The sequence below is a fragment of the Callorhinus ursinus genome, unplaced genomic scaffold (genome assembly GCF_003265705.2).
Source record: "Callorhinus ursinus isolate GAN/ISIS: 27379988/994484 unplaced genomic scaffold, GSC_fseal_2.0 scaffold10, whole genome shotgun sequence".
Classification (NCBI taxonomy): domain Eukaryota; kingdom Metazoa; phylum Chordata; class Mammalia; order Carnivora; family Otariidae; genus Callorhinus; species Callorhinus ursinus.
The window spans coordinates 1,203,245-1,224,413 of record NW_027397072.1 but is presented as its reverse complement, the minus strand read 5'-3'; the positions used below and the strand labels follow the sequence as shown (position 1 = coordinate 1,224,413).

At 59.1% G+C, this 21,169-nt stretch overlaps 1 protein-coding gene across 17 annotated transcripts in view; it reads left to right on the top strand.

The window, feature by feature from the left end:
• Positions 1 to 21,169, top strand: part of MYT1L (myelin transcription factor 1 like) — a 418,463-nt gene that overhangs the window by 385,550 nt on the left and 11,744 nt on the right. For all 17 annotated transcript variants that reach the window (XM_073896929.1, XM_073896930.1, XM_073896934.1 and 14 more), the window contains 3 exons: positions 4,040 to 4,123; positions 5,536 to 5,757; positions 18,843 to 18,934. In XM_073896929.1, the coding sequence (XP_073753030.1) occupies positions 4,040 to 4,123; positions 5,536 to 5,757; positions 18,843 to 18,934 (398 nt within the window). The remainder of the gene's footprint in view (positions 1 to 4,039; positions 4,124 to 5,535; positions 5,758 to 18,842; positions 18,935 to 21,169) is intronic.

The window sequence follows — 21,169 nt, the reverse complement described above, 5'->3', positions numbered from 1 at the left end:
ATAAAGATCTTGTCATGTATGCCAGGCCATACGTCAGAAGTGAGTTGAAAGAAGCTTTGGATACAGTGTCTTCACAAAAGTGGATCCAGACCTGTGGCCAGGTGCCCCAGTTTCATGTCCTGTTCCATTAGCGGCAACGAGCCAGGGCCAAGGTAAAGACAAGGACGTTCATGAACGAGGACCCATCCAACAATGGAAAACAGTGCTGCATCCAGAAAATATGGACACTAAGTTACACGGTGCTGTCGCCTTGTCAGTCTGAGTTTCAGATGGTAAAGTGGACGTTCCTAAAGTCGATGAGCACTTGCGCTTCAAGTGTATCTCCCACAAGAAGAATAAAGAAGAGGAGGGGGAGGTAGAAGGGGGGAGAGAGGGAGAGAGATGGGGGGCGGAGAGAGACGGAGAGGGGGAGAGAAGGAGAGAGAGAGAGGGAGGGAGGCAGGGAGAGGAGAGGCCCCTCAGAGAGAGTGTGAGCCGTGGGCTGCCCACCAGAGGGAGGGTGTTTGCCAGCCAAGCCCACTGAGTGGATGGTGTGGAGCATGTGGCCACCCGCGTGGCCCGGTCACCGTGGTCAGAGCAGGGGGCGCTCACTGGCTGCTAACACGGTTCGGACAGGGGACACAGCTCCCGTGGCGGGTTGCTTCCTCGCGGGAATCCTCCTGGGAGCCTCGCACTTCTGTGCTCACGGTGCAAGCAGGTTTCGGCAGCTCCGGGCTGGGGCACGCACAGACTCGGAGTGCCCACGGGAGAACTGAATCGTGGGGTCATGGGAGGGTTCTTCACGCTCCCCCTCTCCGCCTGGGCTGTCCACCTGGGTGCTGCTGACACTCGGGGTCGGACGGTGCTCTGCTGTGGGGCATCAAGGAACCTCTGGGCTCTACCCACCAGACCCAGCAGCACCATCTCCACCGCGCGTGGCAACCCAAGAAGTCTCCAGACATCACCAAGTGCTCGCCAGGATCACCCCCAGAGTCAGGAGCAGCCTTGTCGCGCTGAGGCGGTTGATGGGGCCGGGCGGAGCCTTCCACTTTGCGGCGATGCAGAGATTGTCACCACCTGCAGTTACCTGCCAGAGCAACATGGCTGCTTTAGAGTAAATTCAATTCAATTAAAAACTCCAATTAAGTATAAAAACTCAAGTCCATTCTATGCTACTCTTTATTTTAATTTATCTTGAAAAGAAATGTTTGAGTGCTCACGTGGCCAGAACTTCCAGTGTCAAAACGTGAACAGTTGCTGGTCACTTGTGTCCAACCATGGCAGGAGCTGTACACAGGCCACAGCCCTTGTCCACAACGACAACAAGGATCTTTTCTTGAGCCGGTCCTTCCCCAGCTGCCCAGCGTGGTCCTGCCTCCTGGGCTCCCGAGGGCCCCTCACCCCCCTGACACATCATCACTCACGCAGGGCAAGAGACCCCAAGGCCAGGAGGTGTCCCCAAGCGTGAAGCTGCATCTGTGCTTTCCAAAAGCCTGCGTGTGCCTCAGACACCCCAGGACCGCCTCACAGGCTCAGAGAGCAGCCGCACACAGAGGGTTCCAGGATGTCCCCTCATGACTAAGACAGTGTCTGCTGAGCACCTGCTACAGGCACGGGGGTTACTGAACACTTCGCCTCTCTAGTCTGGCGGTGCTACGAGACTGTTATCTTTGCCCTGATCTCATGGAGGAAACCACACAGCAACCACATTGCCGCCAGTCGAGGCCTGACTCCCTGGGGCACGTCCACGTGCCAGGCTCCCCAAGCCATGCCTGCCTGATGCAGACAGGTCGCCAGGGCCTGAGTCGGCAGCAAAAGGAGGGGACCAGGGTCTCTCCAGGTGGGGCCGGGGTCCCAGGCACAACAAGGACACTCCTCGGGCCTGCTCAGCACGGCTGTCGATCCCCACACGGGCGCATATCTCTGCAGCCAGAGCGTCAGGGACACAGTGCCTCTCTGTCCACCACGGCGAGCCCCCACACGGCGCTCCCTAAGTGCCCACCTGGACGCTGCCCACGCACCCCACCCCAGCCTTGCCCCCACCCACAGAGGGCAGGGGTTCTGAAAGTGTTGGCGGTGTTTCCAAAATCCATGAGATCTCAGATCAAGACTCAGACACGCCACAAGCCCCCGCATCAGCAGCGTGGAACCATGGGACATCTATGTAGGAGATGTCATCGTGTAGAGTACGATACAAATGTCACCCGGGATTCCCGGATCCAAAAGCGTGGCTCGGAGGTGACGGGTTCATCCAGGAGGCGATTGGAGCCCGGAACGGAAGCGGTGGTGGCTGGCACAGCGGGGGTTGTCTGCAGGTCTCCCCACCCAGCCGGCAGGGGCCAAGGGCGCACAGAGTCCCCGCTGCGCGAACGGCCTGGACGAAGGTGAATGAGCACACGGCTCAGAGCTTGTGGCTTTAGTGGTACGTGCTACGTAAGTGGACAGCGTCGAGCACAGCGCACATGACCCAAGGGACAGGGCTCCCTGGGCTCCCAGGCCTGGCGGTCAGCAGGGACCCCCCCCACCCAGGAAGACGTCTGGGACGATGTACCTGCGAGCAGACGGATGGAGTGGGGGCAGGGGCCGCGGGGACAGACACTGGTGGCAGGGCCGGGCCCCGGGAGCCTCGTGCGCACGTGGAGGAATTTGGCCGTGAGCCACTGGAAGGTCTTCAACAGAGAGCCTGAGTGCAGCTCCCGTGAGCGCCGGCCTGGTCTAATGCAGTGTCTCAGAGGGAGAAGGTGGCCGGTTTCGAAGACGGACACGCTGGGCCCATGGCTGTAGCAAGGAAGGAAGGGAGGGGCACAAGGAGCGTAAGCACGGTCAGGGGCCCAGGGCAGGCAGGACATGGACGCGCAGATGCCGGGGGCTGCACCAGGCTCCAGAGGAGCGTCCCAGGGGCTGCGGGTGGTCCCCTGCCCTGGGCCAGGAGCGCCCGCCGGCTTCAGGTCACGGTGACCTGGGCAAGAGCACTTTTCCAGGCAGAGATGAGGAGCCGGACCGCGGTGAGGGCAGCTGCTGAGCAGTCAGAGGTGGGGCAAGAGGACCCCCACTTTCCTAGGTTTTACCTCCAGACGGAGTCGGCGGGGGTGAAGGTAGCTGGAGAGAGAGAATGCAGGCATACCTGGTCTTTCCCGTGCCCCTGCCGAAGGAGACAGGTGTGAGGGGGGTGGGAGCTCATGCCGTTGGAGACAGGAAGGGCCGGCCTGGGTGCCCGAAGCCGCAGCCCAGCGCCCAGGCCCCCCACGGCCGCCCTCTGACTGCGGGTGCTGCTTCTCACCGCAGAGGAGCCCAGCGGCCTCACAAAGAAGGAAAAAGGCAGAGGACACGGGGTGCCGGGGACAGGCCTCCCACGGGGGGAGCCGCACCTGCACCTGAGAACCCGCGTGCTCGGGACGGAGCCAGGCCTGACCCGGGAAGGACGCACCGCGAGCCCGGGCCCAGCGGGAACGGCGGCCCGAGCCCCGCCTGGGCCACTGCCGCGCGTCTGCCCCGGGCCCGAGGCCACGTGTCCTGAGTGTCTCAGTAAAAGGCCTAGTTTCTGGTTCTTCAGTTCTTTGCAAGGAATCCCATTTGTTCCACATATTCTTGTGTATGACCCTCCTGTAAGAGCCTATTGTCAGGCTAGGCGCACGCCCATACATACGTGAGTACTTTTCTGTCCAGCTGGAAATTTTCCTATAGGTAAATGTGAGCTTCTATTTCCAAAATTTTGACAATTCCTCTGTACCTTCTGCAGACACACTGAAGTCTATACCATGTTCCCTCCGGAGGGCAGGGCTGGGGAAAACGGGTCACCAAGAGAGACCCAGGGAGTGCCTGTTCTCTTCCTCCAAGCGGCCCCTTCTCTGCGCCTGGCCGCCCATCCTCTCTCAGCCAGGCACCCCAGCCTCTCTCCACGCAGAGGGGCTGCCCCCAGAAGGACCCTCCTCCCAGAGTTTGTGTTCACGGGGAGAAGCTCCGGCTTCTGCAGAAAGCGGGGTCCGAGCAGCCACTGCGGGAAGGAAGCCAGCCGTCTCCGGCAGAGCAGATGTCTCCTAAAGCCCTGTCCCTTCTCTAGTCTTTCAGGTTGCCCAAGAGCAAAGAAAAGCGGCATCAGGATAGCACAGAGCAAGGAAGACAAAGAAGACCAGGAGCCCATCAGGTACAGGTGCAGGGCGGGCTTCCGGCAGGATCAACGGGGAGGAGGGGACATCAGTCACCCCAAGGCCAGATCCAGAATCCGCACCCAGAGCCCCCTTGCTGGCCACCGAATGCACCATCTAAATAGCAGGTGGTGTAGCCAGGGACTCTCCACCATCTGACGCTCTTAGTAACGGGACCCCGGATGCTTCCCTCTAGCCCCGGGTGGACCCCGGACGCTTCCCTCTAGCCCTGGTTGGGAAAAGCAGTTCGCTGACTGAGAAAGGCAGATCCACAAATGTCTACGAAGGTATCAGCTCTAACACTGAAAAGCCAACATTGGCCGACATTCCGGCTTTTGAGAATCGTGTAGCTGCTGTCTGCCTTGCTCTCAGGCAGGCCTTGAGAGTGGGTGCCTGGGGCTTCCAGCACACGGGCAAGCCCCTCAGCCTGGCCGTCCACCCAGCCATTTGCCCCAAACTGATGCCCAGAACCCAGGTCCCAAAGATCCCTGAGATAAACCTGGCACTGTCTTCCTGAAATGTTGATCTCAGTGTCTTTGGAGAAAAATGTTTGATTAAAACGAAATAAAAATTAATTAAAATAAAAAGTATTAAAATAAACCTTAACAAAGTAAATGGGCACTATAAATTTTGTAGAATGTAAACTTTGCCATTAAAAAGAAAATGCAAAACCCCCCAGTCTGGGGCCTGTGAGGGGCCCTGATTGAATCACACCTACCTTCTTTGAGATAACCATAGGTGGTTGGGGTTGTGTGTCCTTGGCCCCTCAGGAGGTACCCACGGGGGGAGGTTTCAGAAGCAGGGATTCGCCTACCATTGACCTTTAGCGATTTTCCCCTTTTATTCCCCCAAAATGTACCGATGGTGTACCACGTACCTGCACTAGCCAGACTTTATGAAATACTATCTCCCCTGCTTCAGATACTCTCTGGCTGGAGGCTGTTTGATGGCCTGTGGAGAACACGGCCAAGCAAACAAATGTTTTCTAGCTCTTGAGAAAACCATGGGTTTATAAAATCATAAAAAATAATCCTGCAATTTCTCGACTTTGCATTCTTCTACCATAAAAACTGTGATTCTGTCCAAAAGTGGTGTCTTTTAAACAGACACCTGCACCTCACTTGCTACAAGACACGGATTCTTTTTCCCATGCTGGTGTGCAACATTGTTCACCAAGAGCAGACACTCTGCCCCAAACAGCCCCCTCCAGAGGCAGCTGACCCGGCATTCCCACAACAGGAGGTCCCTCGATTCGCCGCTAGGTGGTACTTTCAGAGATTTTCCTCTGTCTTTGTCTTTGCTGGAGCAGAGCGTGATGGTTTTTCTTTGAGCCAGGTTATTTTGACCTTGCTGGAGAGGCCACCAGGTATATGGCGCCAAGACCCCAGAGTGTGTCTCTTCTGCTCCCCAGATGTCCCGTTCCCGGATGTGACGGCCAGGGCCACATAACCGGGAAGTACGCCTCCCACCGAAGCGCGTCGGGGTGCCCCTTGGCCGCCAAGAGACAGAAGGACGGGTACCTCAATGGCTCGCAGTTCTCCTGGAAGTCGGTCAAGACGGAAGGCATGTCATGTCCCACGCCGGGCTGTGACGGGTCAGGGCACGTCAGCGGCAGCTTCCTCACACACCGGAGGTGAGTGGCCCCCTGTCCTGGCACCAGGCCCGGGCAGCCCCGCCAGCAGTGTCCGTCACGGCCTAACTTGACACCCCCATTTAGAAAGAGAAGGTGGAACGCTGCTTCCAAACTCATGACCTTCCCCGGCGAAGAGAGGAAAACCCTTGAGCGTGTTTGAGAAGCAAATCTCCTTCCTATCCTGGGTCAGGACAGAGGCTTTCAGAAGTCTTGGATCAGGATCCACAGAGAGAAACAGGCTGGAATTCTGCACACACACGAGTATCTGTAGGTTTAATCCTTTGGGCTAAAGATGGTGGGCAGGCTGCACACAGGGAAGGAGGATGGTATTTGGCACAGGGGCCTCGTGCTGCATGCCTGGGCCAAAAATGCATCAGGACATTTCCAGAAGAGCCAATCACCCCATTAACTTTTACTCCCTTACTTTTAGAAGAAATATATGCAGTTTGATTATCTTAGCAGAAGAGGCCTATCCGTTGAGTCAAAGAGCGCTCAGTGGGTCCCCGTGGATGGGTTAGGGTAGGCATGTAGACAAATCACAGAGGCCAATGGAGTAGGTTAACCGGGCATGGTGTCCCCAGCTTCGTGGAAACCAGGCTGGAAGGAGAAACGCAGTAAAGCCAGGTCCAGCAGAGAATGAACCTATGTCAGTTTGTAAACCAGGAGTCACGGGAGTTTCAGGAGTACAGAATGAGCCTTGAGATGTTCCTCAAGAGGAAGGTTGATTTTTAATTGTTAAAGAAATTCCTGCTCAGGTAGAGAATTCAGATGGAATCAGGGAGCCTAAAGCGGAAACATGAATGCCTTTCCCCGACCTGATTTCTCAGCAACGACTCAAGGCCCCGGTGTCCCCCGCGGACAGAGGGACCCATGCAGCCCCACACAGGCGCACGTACTCTGGGCGTGAACAGCGCCCTTTCTGTCTCTGTGCTCGAACGGACCACACCGCTCGTACTGGTACAGCCCCGGTCCTGGTGTACAGACACTGGCCCCAAGCCCCAGGGTTTGCCGCCTGCCTCTTTGGCCCAGGCCCCTGCTGAAGCCACGAGGTCCCCAGACGTGACCCATGACGCCTGCCCCGCATGAGGGCCACCAGCTCTGCTGGATGAGCTGAGGCTCTGGTCTCAGCCCCACACTCCTGCCTGCATGGGGCCTGGGAGGGGGACATTGCAGGGAGGTCAGAGGGCATTCAAGTCAGGGCTCCTGCCGTGGTGGCTACACAGACCGGAAGTTTTCTCTGACTCTAAAGTTGAATCAGAACGCTGTGAATGGCTACCTCACTGTGCCTGTAGGCAAGGGCTCTGAGCCCACAGGTGTCGGGTGACTGCGCGTGAAGGAAAACAGGCCAGGGGCACGTGGGGAAAGGGGATGAACAGCACTGTGAGCAGAACCGACGGCATTTTGCTTCCATTGTAGTAAAAAACACATCTTCCCACCTTAACTATTTTGGGGTGTGCAGCTCAGTGACATTGAGGTCACTTGTGGTGTCATGCAGCGTCCCCACCATCCATCTCCAGAACTTTGCCATCTTCCCAAACTGATGCCCTGTCCCTGTAAACCCTCACCCCCACCCCGCCCCTCCAGCGCCTGGCGCCCACCATCCACTTTCTGCTTCTACACGTTGGAGTCCTCCAGGGACCTCCGATGAGTGGGATCATGCAGTTTGTCCTTCTGCCTCTGGCTCACCTCACTGAGCACCGTGTCCCCCATATGTGGCAGGTGTCCGAATGTCCCTCCTTATAAGGCTGAACCACATCCTGTTGTTTTCATTTATGCTGTTGGGCGGGCAAACCGTGTGTGAGACAGTGTGAGAACAGTCCTCCCGGCAAGAGCCTGGCCAGGGGTGCAGACATTGTCTCCTGGAGGCTGTGGCCCCGCCGTGGGGAGCGACGGCCCGTGGTCCTCCCAAACCTTAAGGCCTCGGTTCGGAGGGGCCCTGGGAAGACCCTGTTGGTGTGCTAAGACGCGGGATTCTTCCTCTTCCCCTGTGCTGCGAAAACAGCAGGTTTAGAATCAGAACGAAAGACCCAAGGACACAGAAATGTCCCGTTAGTCCCCTTTCCCCCAAACTGTGGTGGCTCCTCGGGCGGTAAAGGGTGGTGTCTAACGGTGCCAGGATGTAAACAGCAGACGAAGCAGGAGCATAGGTCTGGGGCTTCGGGGCCACGGAGCTCTGCGTGCCCACCATCCGCAGGTGCTGTGAAACCGTTTCATTTATTTTGTTCCTTCAAGGCTGGGGGCCACGCTCTTGGGGCTCCAGTCCGTGTCCTGAGCAGGGCCGCTGTACAGGACATGGACAATGTCTCATTTTATCTTTAGGATGGCCTGAGTCTTCCTGAAAAAACAGTGTTTAAGATGAAAAATGAGTCATTCAAAACGAGATACTTTCTCATATAAATCAGACAAATTTCTTTTGGGATGCGTCTCTATCATTCGTAGAACTCCTTGCTTTCTGATCATTTGGCACATTGTCATAGCTCGTGCCCTCCAGGCCCAAGGGATGCTTGTCGAGTCTTCGGGAACAACTGAGCCTCCCCGCCGGGGCTGCTCCCCATCCTCACTTCGAAGGCTGGCCATGAGCAGAACGAGCGCGGTCCCCCAAAGTAGCAGCAGTGGGCTGTCCAGTTGCCACACGCGCCTCCCGGGGGCTGTGCAGAGGGATCCAGAAAACCCAGTTGGGGACCGCGAGGCAAGGAGACCCAGTGACCCAGACCAGCCTGGGAGAGGCCAGAGGCCAGAGGGCAGGTGTCAGAGGGGCGAGCGGGGTTGTGGCTGGAGGTAGAAGAGACGCGGGGTGGGGGGCAGTATCCCCCAAGGGCTCGAGCGGGGGCGCAGCCTCAGGAAGAGAGAAACGGCCTGTTATCAAAAAGGGAAAAGCCGGGGACAGAAAGACACTGAGGAGCCGGCGGACGGGCGGGCAGAGCTCGGGGGAGGTCAGAGCCTGGGCCGGGGCTCAAGGCAGGTGGGCCCGAGGAGAAGCTGCCACGGAGAGGGGGTCAGTGGGCAGCGGGCGGGCAGCGGGAGGGCCCTCAGGACCCAGTGGCCATCCAGCAGCTGCCTGGGGGACAGCCAACGGCGTGCGAGAAAAGCTAAGCAGGCGGCATCCTGGCGCAGCCCTGGGGAAACACCGGGCACTGGGTCACGAGGGCCACTGAAAGTGGGTGTGGGGGGCAGGGACGGGCAGGAGCTGGGAGAGGCCGGCTGACGGGGCGCCCCACGGCCCAGCTGGCCCCCGCCGGTCCCTCGACCTGGCTGCGTCTCTGGGACACCCTTCCCTCCCAGTCCGTGGCTGAACGCCACCCCCTCCTCGTCTTCACACCCCTCACCTCCCTCTCCGCCTCCCCCTCTGCCCTGAAAAGGCCTCCTCATCCTCCAGCATGTGTGGGGCTCCCCGTGTGCCCAGCAGCATCGCAGGCACCTTCCTGGGTTAACCCTCGGAGTCTTCGTGGGAGCCCAGAGACACAGGCACCATCGTCTGCCCAGTTAAAGACTAGAACTCAGGCCAGATGGGTGACCTGCCTGCAGGGAGTGTGTAAGTGACGGAGCAGGACTCACACCTGGGCGGCCTGCCTCCTGCCTTCCAGGCCCCTCCTCTGAGCTGTGCGGCCGCCCCTCAACCTTCAGCGTATTTATGGACCCGGTGACACAAGGCCCACTTCCCTCTCCCAGCCCAGCGGTCCCTGCCCTTCGTGCCCCACCACCGAGTAACGGCAGGGTCTGCCCTGCTCCGCTGCAAAGGTTTCTATCCATGGGACCATTCCCTGGTCCCCCACACCCACAGCACCTCGCTTGGGCCCCACATACCGGCATTTAAGAAATGCTGCCACACATCAATGAAAATAGGAAGGAGGGGTGTGTTCATTCGGTGCAGAGCCTGGCCTCATCCGAATAGGCAATGTTTCACCAGGTGGGAAAAGTCCCGAGGCAGCAGGCTCCAGACCACAGTCCAGGCGCCAGAGGCCTTAGGTGGAAGGGCAGGACAGAGGGGGAGTGCTCCACCAGAATCCCCCTGAGCCCAGTGCCCCCTGCCCAGTGTGGGGAACAGGTGCCGGAGGCACATGCAGGCCGAGAGGGGGGAGGTGGTGTCCTTAGCTCTTGCACCTGCTTCTTTGTGTGGGAGTGAGCAGGCGGGGCACGTCTCTCCCATCCATCTTACCATGCTTCCAGTAAGATTAGGAAGGGCTCACAAAATCAAAGTCCCTAATGCTAACCCTGGAAAAGTAATAAATAATCTTAGAACTAACTCTTAATAAGCAATCTTAGAACTCGTCTTATCTTTCACTGGGCTTGACCAACATGAAGTTTTTTCAAAAAGGTCATGCCTAGACCCTCATACACTTTCCACCCAGACCCAAAACCTGATTTATTTTATTTTCAGGTTCCTTACAGTTCATCACAAACAGGGAGACAGCCTTTTCCCGAATGTTTATTTTGCCTGATACTTGCCGAGAGAATTGCGTTAAAATAAGTCCCCGTCCTGAGTATTTACTCCGTGAGTTATTTTATAATCAATCAGCTCACGCAGTGCTCTGGAGGAGCGCCTACCACTTGCTTCCCTTCAGCCCCACGGGTAGACCCAGGGCTCAGCAGCACCAAATGCAAGGCGTGCTGGGAGATGTAGTCTTCGCAGGGGGTGCTGGGAGATGTAGTCCACCTTTGGGACGTGGGGGAGATGGAGTCTTCGTGGGCCCAAGAAGAAGAGGAAAGCCCTATGCTATCCTGCTTCCGTCGGACGTTGAGAAGCCATAGTCTTTTACAAACACATACATAATCACTGAGCCACAGCACCCTGAGACCTGTATGATCCCGATTTTAGATCAGACAACCAGCGCCAAGAAGGCAACGCGCTCTGCCCTGGGCACACGGCCCGTGAGGAGAAAAGCCCGTCACACATGGACCACCTGTTGTCCACCTGCAGGCCCCAGCCCGGGGTGCTCCCTGTACAGGGACTTGGGGAGGCACCGAGCCTGGCCTGCTAGGCGTCCTTTGGGCCTCCTGGGGGGTCACCTGCTCTTCTCCAGGCGGAGGGGAAGCAGGGCGGGGCAGACCTCCCCCGCCCCCACCGACCTCGCCAGAGGGACAGCCCTGCCCTGGGCCCACCACGGAGACATCGCCTCTGCAGTGAGTCCTCTCACAGCTGACACCTGCTCCTCCCCGCAAGGCCACACGATGCACAGGGCATGCCCGAGGAGCTTCCAGGGGCTCTGTACTCAAGGCCTCTGATGACAAATCCAAATTCCACAGCTTCGGGGAATCCGTGGCTCTACCAACTGTGATCCAAGCAGTGGGTGAACCCGGGGCCTCGTCGCCTCAGGAACCCTCCCTCTGGACTCTGTGCAGCCCCTGGTCCCTCACCCTTCCCACCCTCTCTGAGCTCTCTCCTCTGGCTTCGCTGACGGCTCCAAGAGGCGGAGGAAACTGGGAGGTCATGGCCGGAGCTCCCCAGACCAGCAGTGGTTTTCTGTGTCACGAAAGCAGATTGAACGCGTCGTGCTTCCCTTTACAACCCAAGAAGAGAGGGCTTCTAGATTTCTTTCCCCGAGGAGGAGGGGTGGAGGGCTCGGGTGGCCCCCCTCCAGAAGGAGTTGCTGTGCTGGAAGGGGATGGAGAAGATGCGCATCCAGGGCCAGAGAGCATGCTGCATGGAGATTTGCTGGGCGCCTGTTTCTGGGAAGATAGCCAGGCCCCCACAACCCCTTGGGCCACCCTTTGGTCATCTCACCAGGTGGCCCATCTGCGGGGAAGATGTCTCTGTGCTTTGTTCATGCGCTGTTTGCTGGCCCCAGATTCGTCTTGTTGCCAGAGGAGGCCTGGCAGGCAGTTTCCTCCCTCACAGGGACCGTTCTTTTTGCAGGACTAGAACTCCCCAGGAAGAGGGGATACAGCGAGATCTTGCTGAGGAAATAGTTCTCCTTTGTGGGGGATGCACATGGGGCTGCGAGGCCCGTGCCCTCGACCAGAGCCACCCACACACCCTCCTCCAACACGCCGCCCCAGAAGGAGAGCGTCCAGGATGAAATTGGGCTCTGAGTCCTGAGCACTCACTGCCCCACAGGTCCCTGCTCATCCTCAGAGCTGTTTCCGGGGGCAGTTGGCCTTAGCGATTCCCTAACTTCTTGGGAAAACCTTCGGGGCATTTGAATGCACCACCCTTTGCAGGTGGCTGCCAACAGGCCTGGTCCAGACGTGCCCCGTGGGGCTGGTCCCCTCTGCACGGCCCAGTGCTGACCACTGCCTCTGAAAGCCCCTCAGTGTGTGACCCTGCATTTTAATCTCCATGTTTCAATATTTGATGGGAAACGTTTGGGAGGGAGAAATCCAACATCTGCTTCGAACTGCGACCCCCAAAGACCCCATGAAAGCTGGAAGGTGAAGGTCGCATCTGCTCACCCTTGGCCTGAGGACGCAGGAGCCTGCAGTTCAGGCTTTGCTGGGGGAGGTGAGGGGACCCCGGCCTGGTGGCCTGGTCTCACCGCCACAGGAGCTTTCCTCCTGGGCCCATGTCACACCCCCAACTCATCTTTCTGTCCCCGGGGGCCGACAAGCATCCGGTGGCTGTGGAGGCTCGTGCACAAAGTACCACAAGCCCACGGCTTACACCACGCCTGGCTTCTACCTCTGCTCGTGCATGGCCTGGCCGAGGTGGGCCTCTGCTGGGGTCTCAGCAGGCTGAAAGCAAGGTGTCCCCTCCTGGAGCTCACCGTCCGCCTCAAACTCATTCGGGGTCTTTAGGAATTCAGGTCCTTGAGGCTCCAGGACTGAGGCCCCATGTTTGTGCTGGCTGTTGGCCAGGGGCTCTCAGTGCAGAAGGCCCCATCGCCACGTGGCCGCCAACTACCTGAGGCAGCAGGAGACGCTCCCCCGTGTCCAGGACTGCGTTGTACGCAGCATCCCCTGGACACAGGAGCAATCATGTGCTGGACGCACCCCTCACCCAGGGAGGGTCGCCACGGTGCGGCACAGGGCAGGAACTCCAGAGCCACAAGTGTGTTATTTCGTGCTAGGGTCTTTAGAGAAATAAAAATGTTTACACAGTCTCTGCCTCGAGAAACGTAGCCTGTTACAATTGTACGGGGTAGAACAATGAACAAGCCAAAAAATTAATAATACAAACAAGCTCATTTTTATTTCCAGTAAACAGATAAGAAACTGAACACTCGCGCACACACACACACACACACACTCACACACTCACACACACGCACACAGCACCGAGACCTCAGAGCATGAGGTCCTGCACTGCAGACCTTCTCATCCCATCAGTTCTGATCAGCAAGACACCACCCTCAATTTATAAGCAAATCATAGGTTTTCAGGAATACAGCAATTTTTTAAAATATATATTTATTTATTCAAGAGAGAGATTGAGTGGGGCCAGGGGAGGCAGAGGCAGAGGGAGAAGCAGGCTTCCCGCGGAGCAGGGAGCCCGATGTGGGGCTGGATCCCAGGACCCCGGGACCACGACCCGAGCCGAAGGCAGATGCTTAACGACTGAGCCACCCAGGCGGCCCAGGAATACAGCAATTTTTAAAATGTGATTGTGTCATGCACAAGCCCGCGTGTTTCCTGTGACTGGGCCGATTTCTGCCCTCCCTCTGCCCTAAGACGAGAACTTAGCCTGCGGTGCAGCCTCTGATGCCTGCCCTGTCCGAGGGTGTACTTCCGGGCGGGGGGCAGCCCCTGAGGTGTCCGCGCCCCACCGTGCCCCCCGCGCCCCGCTCGCTTCCTCCCAGGGGTCCGCATGGTGCCGTCCTGGGCAAAGGCGCCGGATCCCCTGGGACGGAGTGCCGGGCTGGCTCACAGACTCTTCCCTCTGCATCCTCTTCGGCTCCCGCCTCTGCCGGACACCACTGTGTCCTGGGGTCTCCGGGCACACCCCCATCTCAGCCATCCTGGGCCCTCCCTCTCCCTCCTCCATCTGGCCCTGAGGTCTTCGTCCGCACCCACAGACCTATGCGGTCCTTGCTGACGCTGGGATTCGGCATCTCCAAAACACCTCGCCTGTGAGACCCAGAAGCCTTTTCCTGATGTTCGCTCCAGCATGTTTGCTGAGGCAGCAGGAGCTGCGGGTTCAACACGGTCTGGAGGAAATGGGAAGACCGCGCCGGCACCGGCTGGCTGCCCTGCCCCGCACTCAGGGCTCACGGCCCGTGGGTGCCCCGGGGCCCTGGGGAGGAGGTTCGCGCTCTCTCCTGAGCCCCCCGCACCCCTTGCGCTCTGGCCTGTCGCTGCCAGCAGTGGGCCGGCCATCGCAGACCCTCGGGGCAGACGGGCTCCGGCCTGCAGCCGCCCCGCGCCGGTGTGGCCGCCCCACGCGCGAGGCTGGGAGCCCTGAGTGCCATCCCTGCGGCAGAGGTCACTGGGTCCGCGTACCTCCTTCTCAGCCTGCTCCCATCTCAGAGACTCCCCCTTTCCAAAAGGGTCCTCCTCACAGGTTCTGGGCACTGGGACGTCAACGCGTCTTCTCGGGGGGACAACCGACCCACGGCAATGAAAGATGCGGAATTTAGCTTGCAAGCAGAAGGAGAGACGAAAAGAGAAACCAAGTCCTCAGTGTCTGTCAGGATGAGCTTCCTCAGCACAAAACCCAAGCAGGGCCTCAACAAGGTTCAGGTTCCCTGTCAGGTACGCAGGGGCCAGGCCGAGTGGCGGCTTGTGACTGTCAGACCCTGCCCCCCCCCGCCCCGCTCCACCACCGGGCGCTCAGAGCTTCCTCTCAGGGGCTCCTGTCGCTGATGAGGGGCCAGGGGCCGCTGACTCTCAGGCGCCCAATCGGAGGTTCCGTCTGTCCCCTGGACCGAGAGTCCTCCTGGGGCCTCACCTCACCCAGGCGCTGGCCGCCCAGGTCGCGTCACGCCAGAGTCCTCCTTGAGGTTGAGGAGCAGCTGGGCTCCTGCCACCCTGGCCCACAGGAAGCGGAGAGGAGAGCACCTTCGGTGCAGACTACGGGCCCGGTGGTGGCAGCCATCTCTCTGGGAATCCCGGTCCGCAGCCTGAAAACGCATTTATCTCCACCGATCTCAAAACTCTACTGAAATGGCCTGCTCTCCTTTTATAAATCCACGAAATAAAAATAATGAAAATGAAGAAAGCAAAGAGTGTTCCCTCACCTGCATGGCGTCACGGGAGCTGAGGTGCTGGGGACCCCAGGGGGTGGGAGGCAGGAATGCCCAGTGCAGGGCGAGGCCCTCCGCCTCTGGTTCCCAAGACGCTGTGACCATGGCCTCGGCCTGCGTGCGTCCCCCACGACCTCCAGACAGGAGCAGAGCCCCCCCCCCAGAAATCTGCAGGCCCCCGAGACAGGCCTCAGCAGGAGATACTCGGGAGATGACCAGCCATTTAAGGGAAGCACTAAGTAACATGGCAGAAGGCAAAACAGCCTTCAAAAAGGAAAGAAAAGCTCGGAGAAAACTGACATTTCTGGAAAGAGAAATTTTTTTAATTTGTCATCCAATAGAAAAGGAGAATAAACGGAAGAGTATGATTTCCTCTCTTCATAATCCAAGAAAAATCAAGAGAACGACAAAGATCTCTTTGAAACAAAGACAAGTGAAATAAAAAGTTCAGTTAGAAGGTTAGAGTGTAAAGTTGAGGAAATCTCTCTTAAATTATAAAATGAGAAAAGAAGACAATTAAAAAAAAAAAAAAACTGGAAGAATCCGTGGGGCTTTCGAGCCGGCTAACAGGAGTCTGCAGCAGGTGGGAGAAGAGAGGAGCAGAGGAAGGAGAATCAGCGCGGAGAGGGCAGGGGAGGCGTCCCCGGGCACAGGCGCTGAGGGCTCCAGGGCTCGGTCCGCAGCTTCCGCCTCCAGGGGATGAGCTTTGAGAAGGCGCCATCGAGGAACCAGGGTGATCGTGACAGGGCACGTGCTGGACAAGGGTCCCCCAGAGAGCAGCAGAGCCAGGGCAAGAAGCCCTCCTCGGGCGCTGCGTGGGGGCTGGGGGCCGGGGCCCAGGACGCTGTCCCCAGGCCGTCCTGCCAGGTGACCCTCCCACTGGGTGACCCTCCCTCTTGATGACCCTCCTGCCGGGTGACCCTCCGGCCAGGGCGGCCGGCCTTCCCCAGGGCACCGTGCCAGCGTCTGCCCTCTCCCCACACATCCTGGGCTGGGCATCTTGAGACCCTGGAGTGCCAGGAAGCAAGCCCAGTGCAGGCGTCCCACACCCTCGGCATCAGCGTCCGGCCACCCACGCCAAGCCTTGTCCTCATGAGCGGGCTGGCAGAAGCCGGTGGGGCTGTAACCCAGAGCGTTAGCAGGTGTCTGTGCTGCGGGCCCAGTGGCACCCACTGGATCTCCTCTTTCGCAAGCGAGAAGTTACATCGTAAGAGGGTCCTGATAGCAAGGTGAGGCCGGAAAAAGTAAAATACAGTATTGAGGTGGTGAAACTTGGCTTGAAATAGGCTGTTTGCCCCGGGAGTGTCCTTCCAGGCAAGGTGCTGAGCCACAGGCACCATCTTGCACCATCCGTCGGAGTCCTGCATCTCTAAACATTCTGCCCCAGCTGCTCCCCGGGCGGCGAAAAGCCTCCGGACTGCATGTGCCAGTTTGCTTGCAAGCCAGCCTGTGTCCCTTGAATGGACGAGCCTCCCTGCCTCTATGTCTTTATAACCACACATCCCGGAAATGTCCACTTACAAAGCTCTTTTCAGCTGATGGATTCTCCTGAAGGAGGTCCCTGTGGGGCCGGTGTCCCAATCAAACGTCTGCCTCCCTCTCTCCCTCTGAAGCACCTGCCTGGACCCCACACTGGCCGTGCTGGTGCTGCCGCTGCAGCTGGATGTCTCAGGGCTGCAAGCTGAGGGGCCACCGGTTAGCTATTTGGTGACCAGAGGGACCAGAACTAAGATTCTGCAACTCTCCAAACCCCCACTTGGAGCAATGCAGTTTTGATTAGAGGAGTTTCCACAAGGGCCACTGGGTCTCCGAGGGAACCATACTGAGTGCTCGGGGTCCACTCCTGGAAGGGGACAGATGTGGGACATTTCCCTGAGTCCTCCCGCCACCCGGGGCCCCAGGAGCCAGCACACCAGGACTCGAGGTCAGTGCAAGCCACCACTGGATGCACACAGACCCGCCCTGCACCCAGGTCAGGGCCAGGGGACGCTTCCATGTTGGACCCAGGTGGACCGTGCAGTCCCTGTGCGCAGGCTGGCATGCTTGAACGAAGCATGTCACTCCGTGGGCCCGTCTCTGCCCTGATTCAGTGTCCCAGCTTCAGGGGACAGCTCCTGCAATGACACCATCGTCTGCATCCCTAGCTGGCCCTCTCGATACCTGCAAACTGAGAGAAGCGAGGGAAGATCAGACCGGGTTCTGCACGTCCGCGGCTCTGGGAGTCGTGTTTAAACGGTGTTCAGGTGCCGCTGCTGTGCTCAGGTCTGGGACCAGCACGGCAGGTCCCACAGGAGGACCCGGGTGCGTCTGCTCCACCGGCTTCACTTCACTGATCCCTCCCCTTCTCTGCTGTGCGCCCACGCTCTGTGGCGTCACTAACGTCTCAGGACAGGAGGATCGGGCGGGGGGATGCCGAGTGTACGGGAGCCTCTGGCCTGGGCGCAGAGAGGGAAAGACAACCAGGATGCAAACTGGCCGGCTCCACCGGGTGCCCTCCCGAGACCCGGGCACTGGAGACGGGCTGGGCCTGCTTTGTAACAGCGGGGCCGGGGGGCAGACACAGACACCAGCAAACTGCACCTGTGGACGTCGGGCGCAGGGTCCTGAGAAGACGCTGGAGGTGGGCGGAGGAGGAGAGGGACCTGAGAGTCCCTGGGGACTCACGCCTGTCAATCTAAAACACCACCTGCAAACACGGTTCACAGCAGCATGGTCCCGGGAAGAGCGACAGATGACTCAGCATCTCCCGGATCCTCTGTGTGGCCACCAAGTACAGACCCCTCACCGACGGCTCATCAAAGACAACGTGGACATCGGTGTGAACTGTGAGAAAATCTGTGTGAAGATACTTGGAAAGCATCCTTACATTAACGTAGACAATACTAGTTATTGCTAACAACCATGTAATCCACACTGGTGTTGGGTGTTGGATGGATGCAGGTACAGATCAGCCCCCAAAATCATCCCCAGGCTGTGAACAGAGGCCATCTGGCACCGAATTACGGTTGAAACGCATGTGTGATGTAAATATACATGTAATACTGGACATACAGCCGTGTGCAAATGTACAGTTTTCATGTCACGAGGGCTGGGGGCCCCCTGTGGTGGTGGCTGGGGAGTGTGAGGGGTGAGCCCCCCAGGGGCGGGTGTGATGCAGCCCAGGCTCGGGGCCACAGCAGGTGCTCGGGACACAGAATCGTCCTCCATGCGTAGACAGAACGAAAGGGGAGGGAGGGGAGCCGTCCTGAGAAGACGTGGTCAGGCGCACGGACCCATTTCCAGGTGCAGAGCGTGCGCACCCAGAGAGGACCAGTGTTAGCAACATCGGGGCGGTGGGGAAGTTTGCAAAGAGGCCGCACATTTGATGTCAGCGGCAAACAAGTTTTAAACCTTCAAGTGAGGTCGTGAAATTGGGGTTCTGTTTTTACACCTGCTGCCATCCCCCAGTAATCTACTGGAGGCAGGACGGGGCAGGGGGAGACGGAAGTGCCGTGAGACAGAACCGTTGAACCTGGGCTGAGCTCATTATTCGATCTTTCTGCATCTATATGTTTAAAAGCAAATCTTAATTCAGGCCTTGTGTAAGTTTGACACTTTACACAGTAAGGAAGTTTCCAGATAGTCGCTCCATAGAAAACCCCAAGCGGCTCCAGGAGGCATGCGGTGAGGGGCATGTCCACTCCGGCCTGGAGCCCGGCTGCTGTGACTTCCGCTGAGGCCCCGACCGACTGTGTGTCGGCCTGGAACTGCCCCTGATCCACAGGCAGACGCAGCCTCCCTCGTGTGCGGGGAGCGGGCCACACGCGTCCGCCGCTCGGGCTCATTTCCCATTGGCACAAAGCCCATTGCCGGCAGCCAGTCTGATGAAATGCCTCAGTGACATGCCAGGCTCCCGACTCTTCTCGCTGCAGGGCTGGGGGCTCTTCTTCCGAGACCCGTAACTCATACCTCCTTGTGTCTTGTCCCCAGCTTGTCGGGGTGCCCACGAGCCACGTCAGCCATGAAGAAGGCGAAGCTGTCGGGAGAGCAGATGCTGACTATCCGACAACGGGCCAGCAACGGTGAGCACGCCTCCCGGGCGGCCCCAGCCCCGGGCCAGCCTGCCCAGCCGGAGCCCCAGACAGTGGCAGCCCCTGTGCTTCGAGAGCCTGGGCGGGATTATCCCGGCCACGTCTAGGAAGCCGGTCCACTTGCTTGGAGGAGGGGCATTACCAAAATCACCGCTTGCTGGGACTCCTGACGGTCTCAGTGATTTGCTCCCCAGAACCTGGCGGCCCCCCATTGTGCCTTTGCCCCCAGGCCCTCCTGCAGGGGCCGAGTCCAGGACAGCTCCCCTGTCCCCTCCACGCTCAGCCTCCCAGTGGACAGGCCTGACCACGCACAAGCGCCGTCTCCCTCCACGTGCCTGTGGGCACCCCGGGGAGCAGAGTGCACGGGTCCCCCCTTCATCCTTTCGAACCCCACTGCGGCCAGAGTCCCTCTGGGACCCCAAAGTCGGTACTCGTGGTGTTTTTGGGGTCCCTGGGGACGTGGCAGGGTGGGAGAAGTGTCTGCTGGCTGAGGGGACGAGGCCACGCTCGTCCTGTAACGGGTCCTTTCCGTAGTCTCCTAAAGGGGACACTTTCCAAATTTGGGGAGCTTTTGTTGGTGATTTCTGCATGAAAGGCCCCCACATGTGGAGCAGGCGAGTGCTCCTTGCACCAGAGCTGTGAGGCTCCCACGGGGACACAGGTGTGTTAGGTGAGCCCCGCCCACACCAAGTCGTGTGCCACTGGCCATGAGGTGGGAATTCATGAAGCAACACTGTGCATGCAGGAAGGTGTCTTCCAGCAGAAATACACGTAACACAAGCGTGCACACTGACAGGCCGATGAAAATGAGCAGAGGCGCCCGGGGGGAGCAGCTAACTCGGGGTTGGCGGAGACTCCGGAGGACGTCACTCCAGGGACTACGGAACAGAGCGTAATCTACAACCACTCACCAGACTGTGGCCTTGGGGGGCAGGAGGACCTTGTGAGCAGGGGGCTGACGCGGAGCCGGTCCAACCGTGACGCTGGGGCAGCAGAGGCCCGGGGCAGGCACTACCCTCACTGTGGGCTCCTCAGAGCATCGAGCACTGCAGGACGTGGGTCACGCCTGGGCAAAGTCCCTGGACCCATCCCAGGAGTTATGTGCCACGGCTCTGGCCCCGTGGACCCCAGCCTCCTGTGCTGAGGCTCTGCGTGAGGCTGCCTCCCCTTGTGGGAAGGCCAGGTGGGCCAGGGCCCCACGGCCTCCGCCAGTCACCTGACCGTTCACGACAGGTCCTGACAACAGCTCGGGGCCTCTGTGCATGGCCTGCACTAAACAGTCCTTAATGTGTGGCTGGCCACGGACCGGGAGACGGCGAGGGTCATGGTGTTTGCATCTTGCTGGCATGGGCTCCAGCCTCCAGCTTCTGCTGGACAGGTGCTGGCTGCTGGAGGCAGGGAGCATGGTTAGACCGAGCGCCGCCTCCCACACGTTCTGGGACCCACACGGTCACCCGAACCTCAGGCCCCATGTGGGGCAGCCTCCCTGAGACGCCAGCCCCACCATGTCACTCGTTTGGGGCGTTGCGGTGCAGCGCTCATCACCCCGGAAGAAACTGCCCCGACACTCTTTCCAAAACGTCCCGTGTCGCCTGTCCCCCCAGACAACCCTGTGCCCAAGCAAGACTCCGTGGGCCAGTGGGTCTGCTTTGTCAGCTTCTGACTCGTCAGCGAAGGAGGCAGCTGTGAGCTGGGTGGACAGCGCAGAGCAGGAAAGGAAAGGAAACACGAGCGGATCTGCAAACCTGGACAAGGGTCCGTTCTGTCGGCGGGAAGTCACGGGGCATATGCATCTCAGGACCACAAAGGGCCGTGTCTCTTCCAAGGGACAGCGGAACCCAGAGTCCTCTGGCCATGCCGGGCATGGCTGCCCGCAGAACCAGCACTTTCTCGGGGATGGGAGCATGAGCGGCCGTCTGGGCAGGACAGCTCCGTCCCACGGGGAACCACACACGGCGTCCGGGTCTGCACCTGGACAGGGGAGGCCTGATTCCGGGGTCGGGGCAGGAGCCCAGCTCTCTGCGGCGGGTTCTGGTGAGCACGTGCGTGCCGTGAGGATGCTCTGTGCCCAGAGTGAGCCGTGGAAGCCGGTCCAGGCGGGTCTCCACGAGCCCATGGCCAGGCTGCAGCCTGTCATGTCTCATCTGTGCAGACCAGAGTCATTCTCACTAAGCCCGGAGGCCACTTCGTTCCGTGCCACAGCTGTGGCACAGGACGTGGATAGTC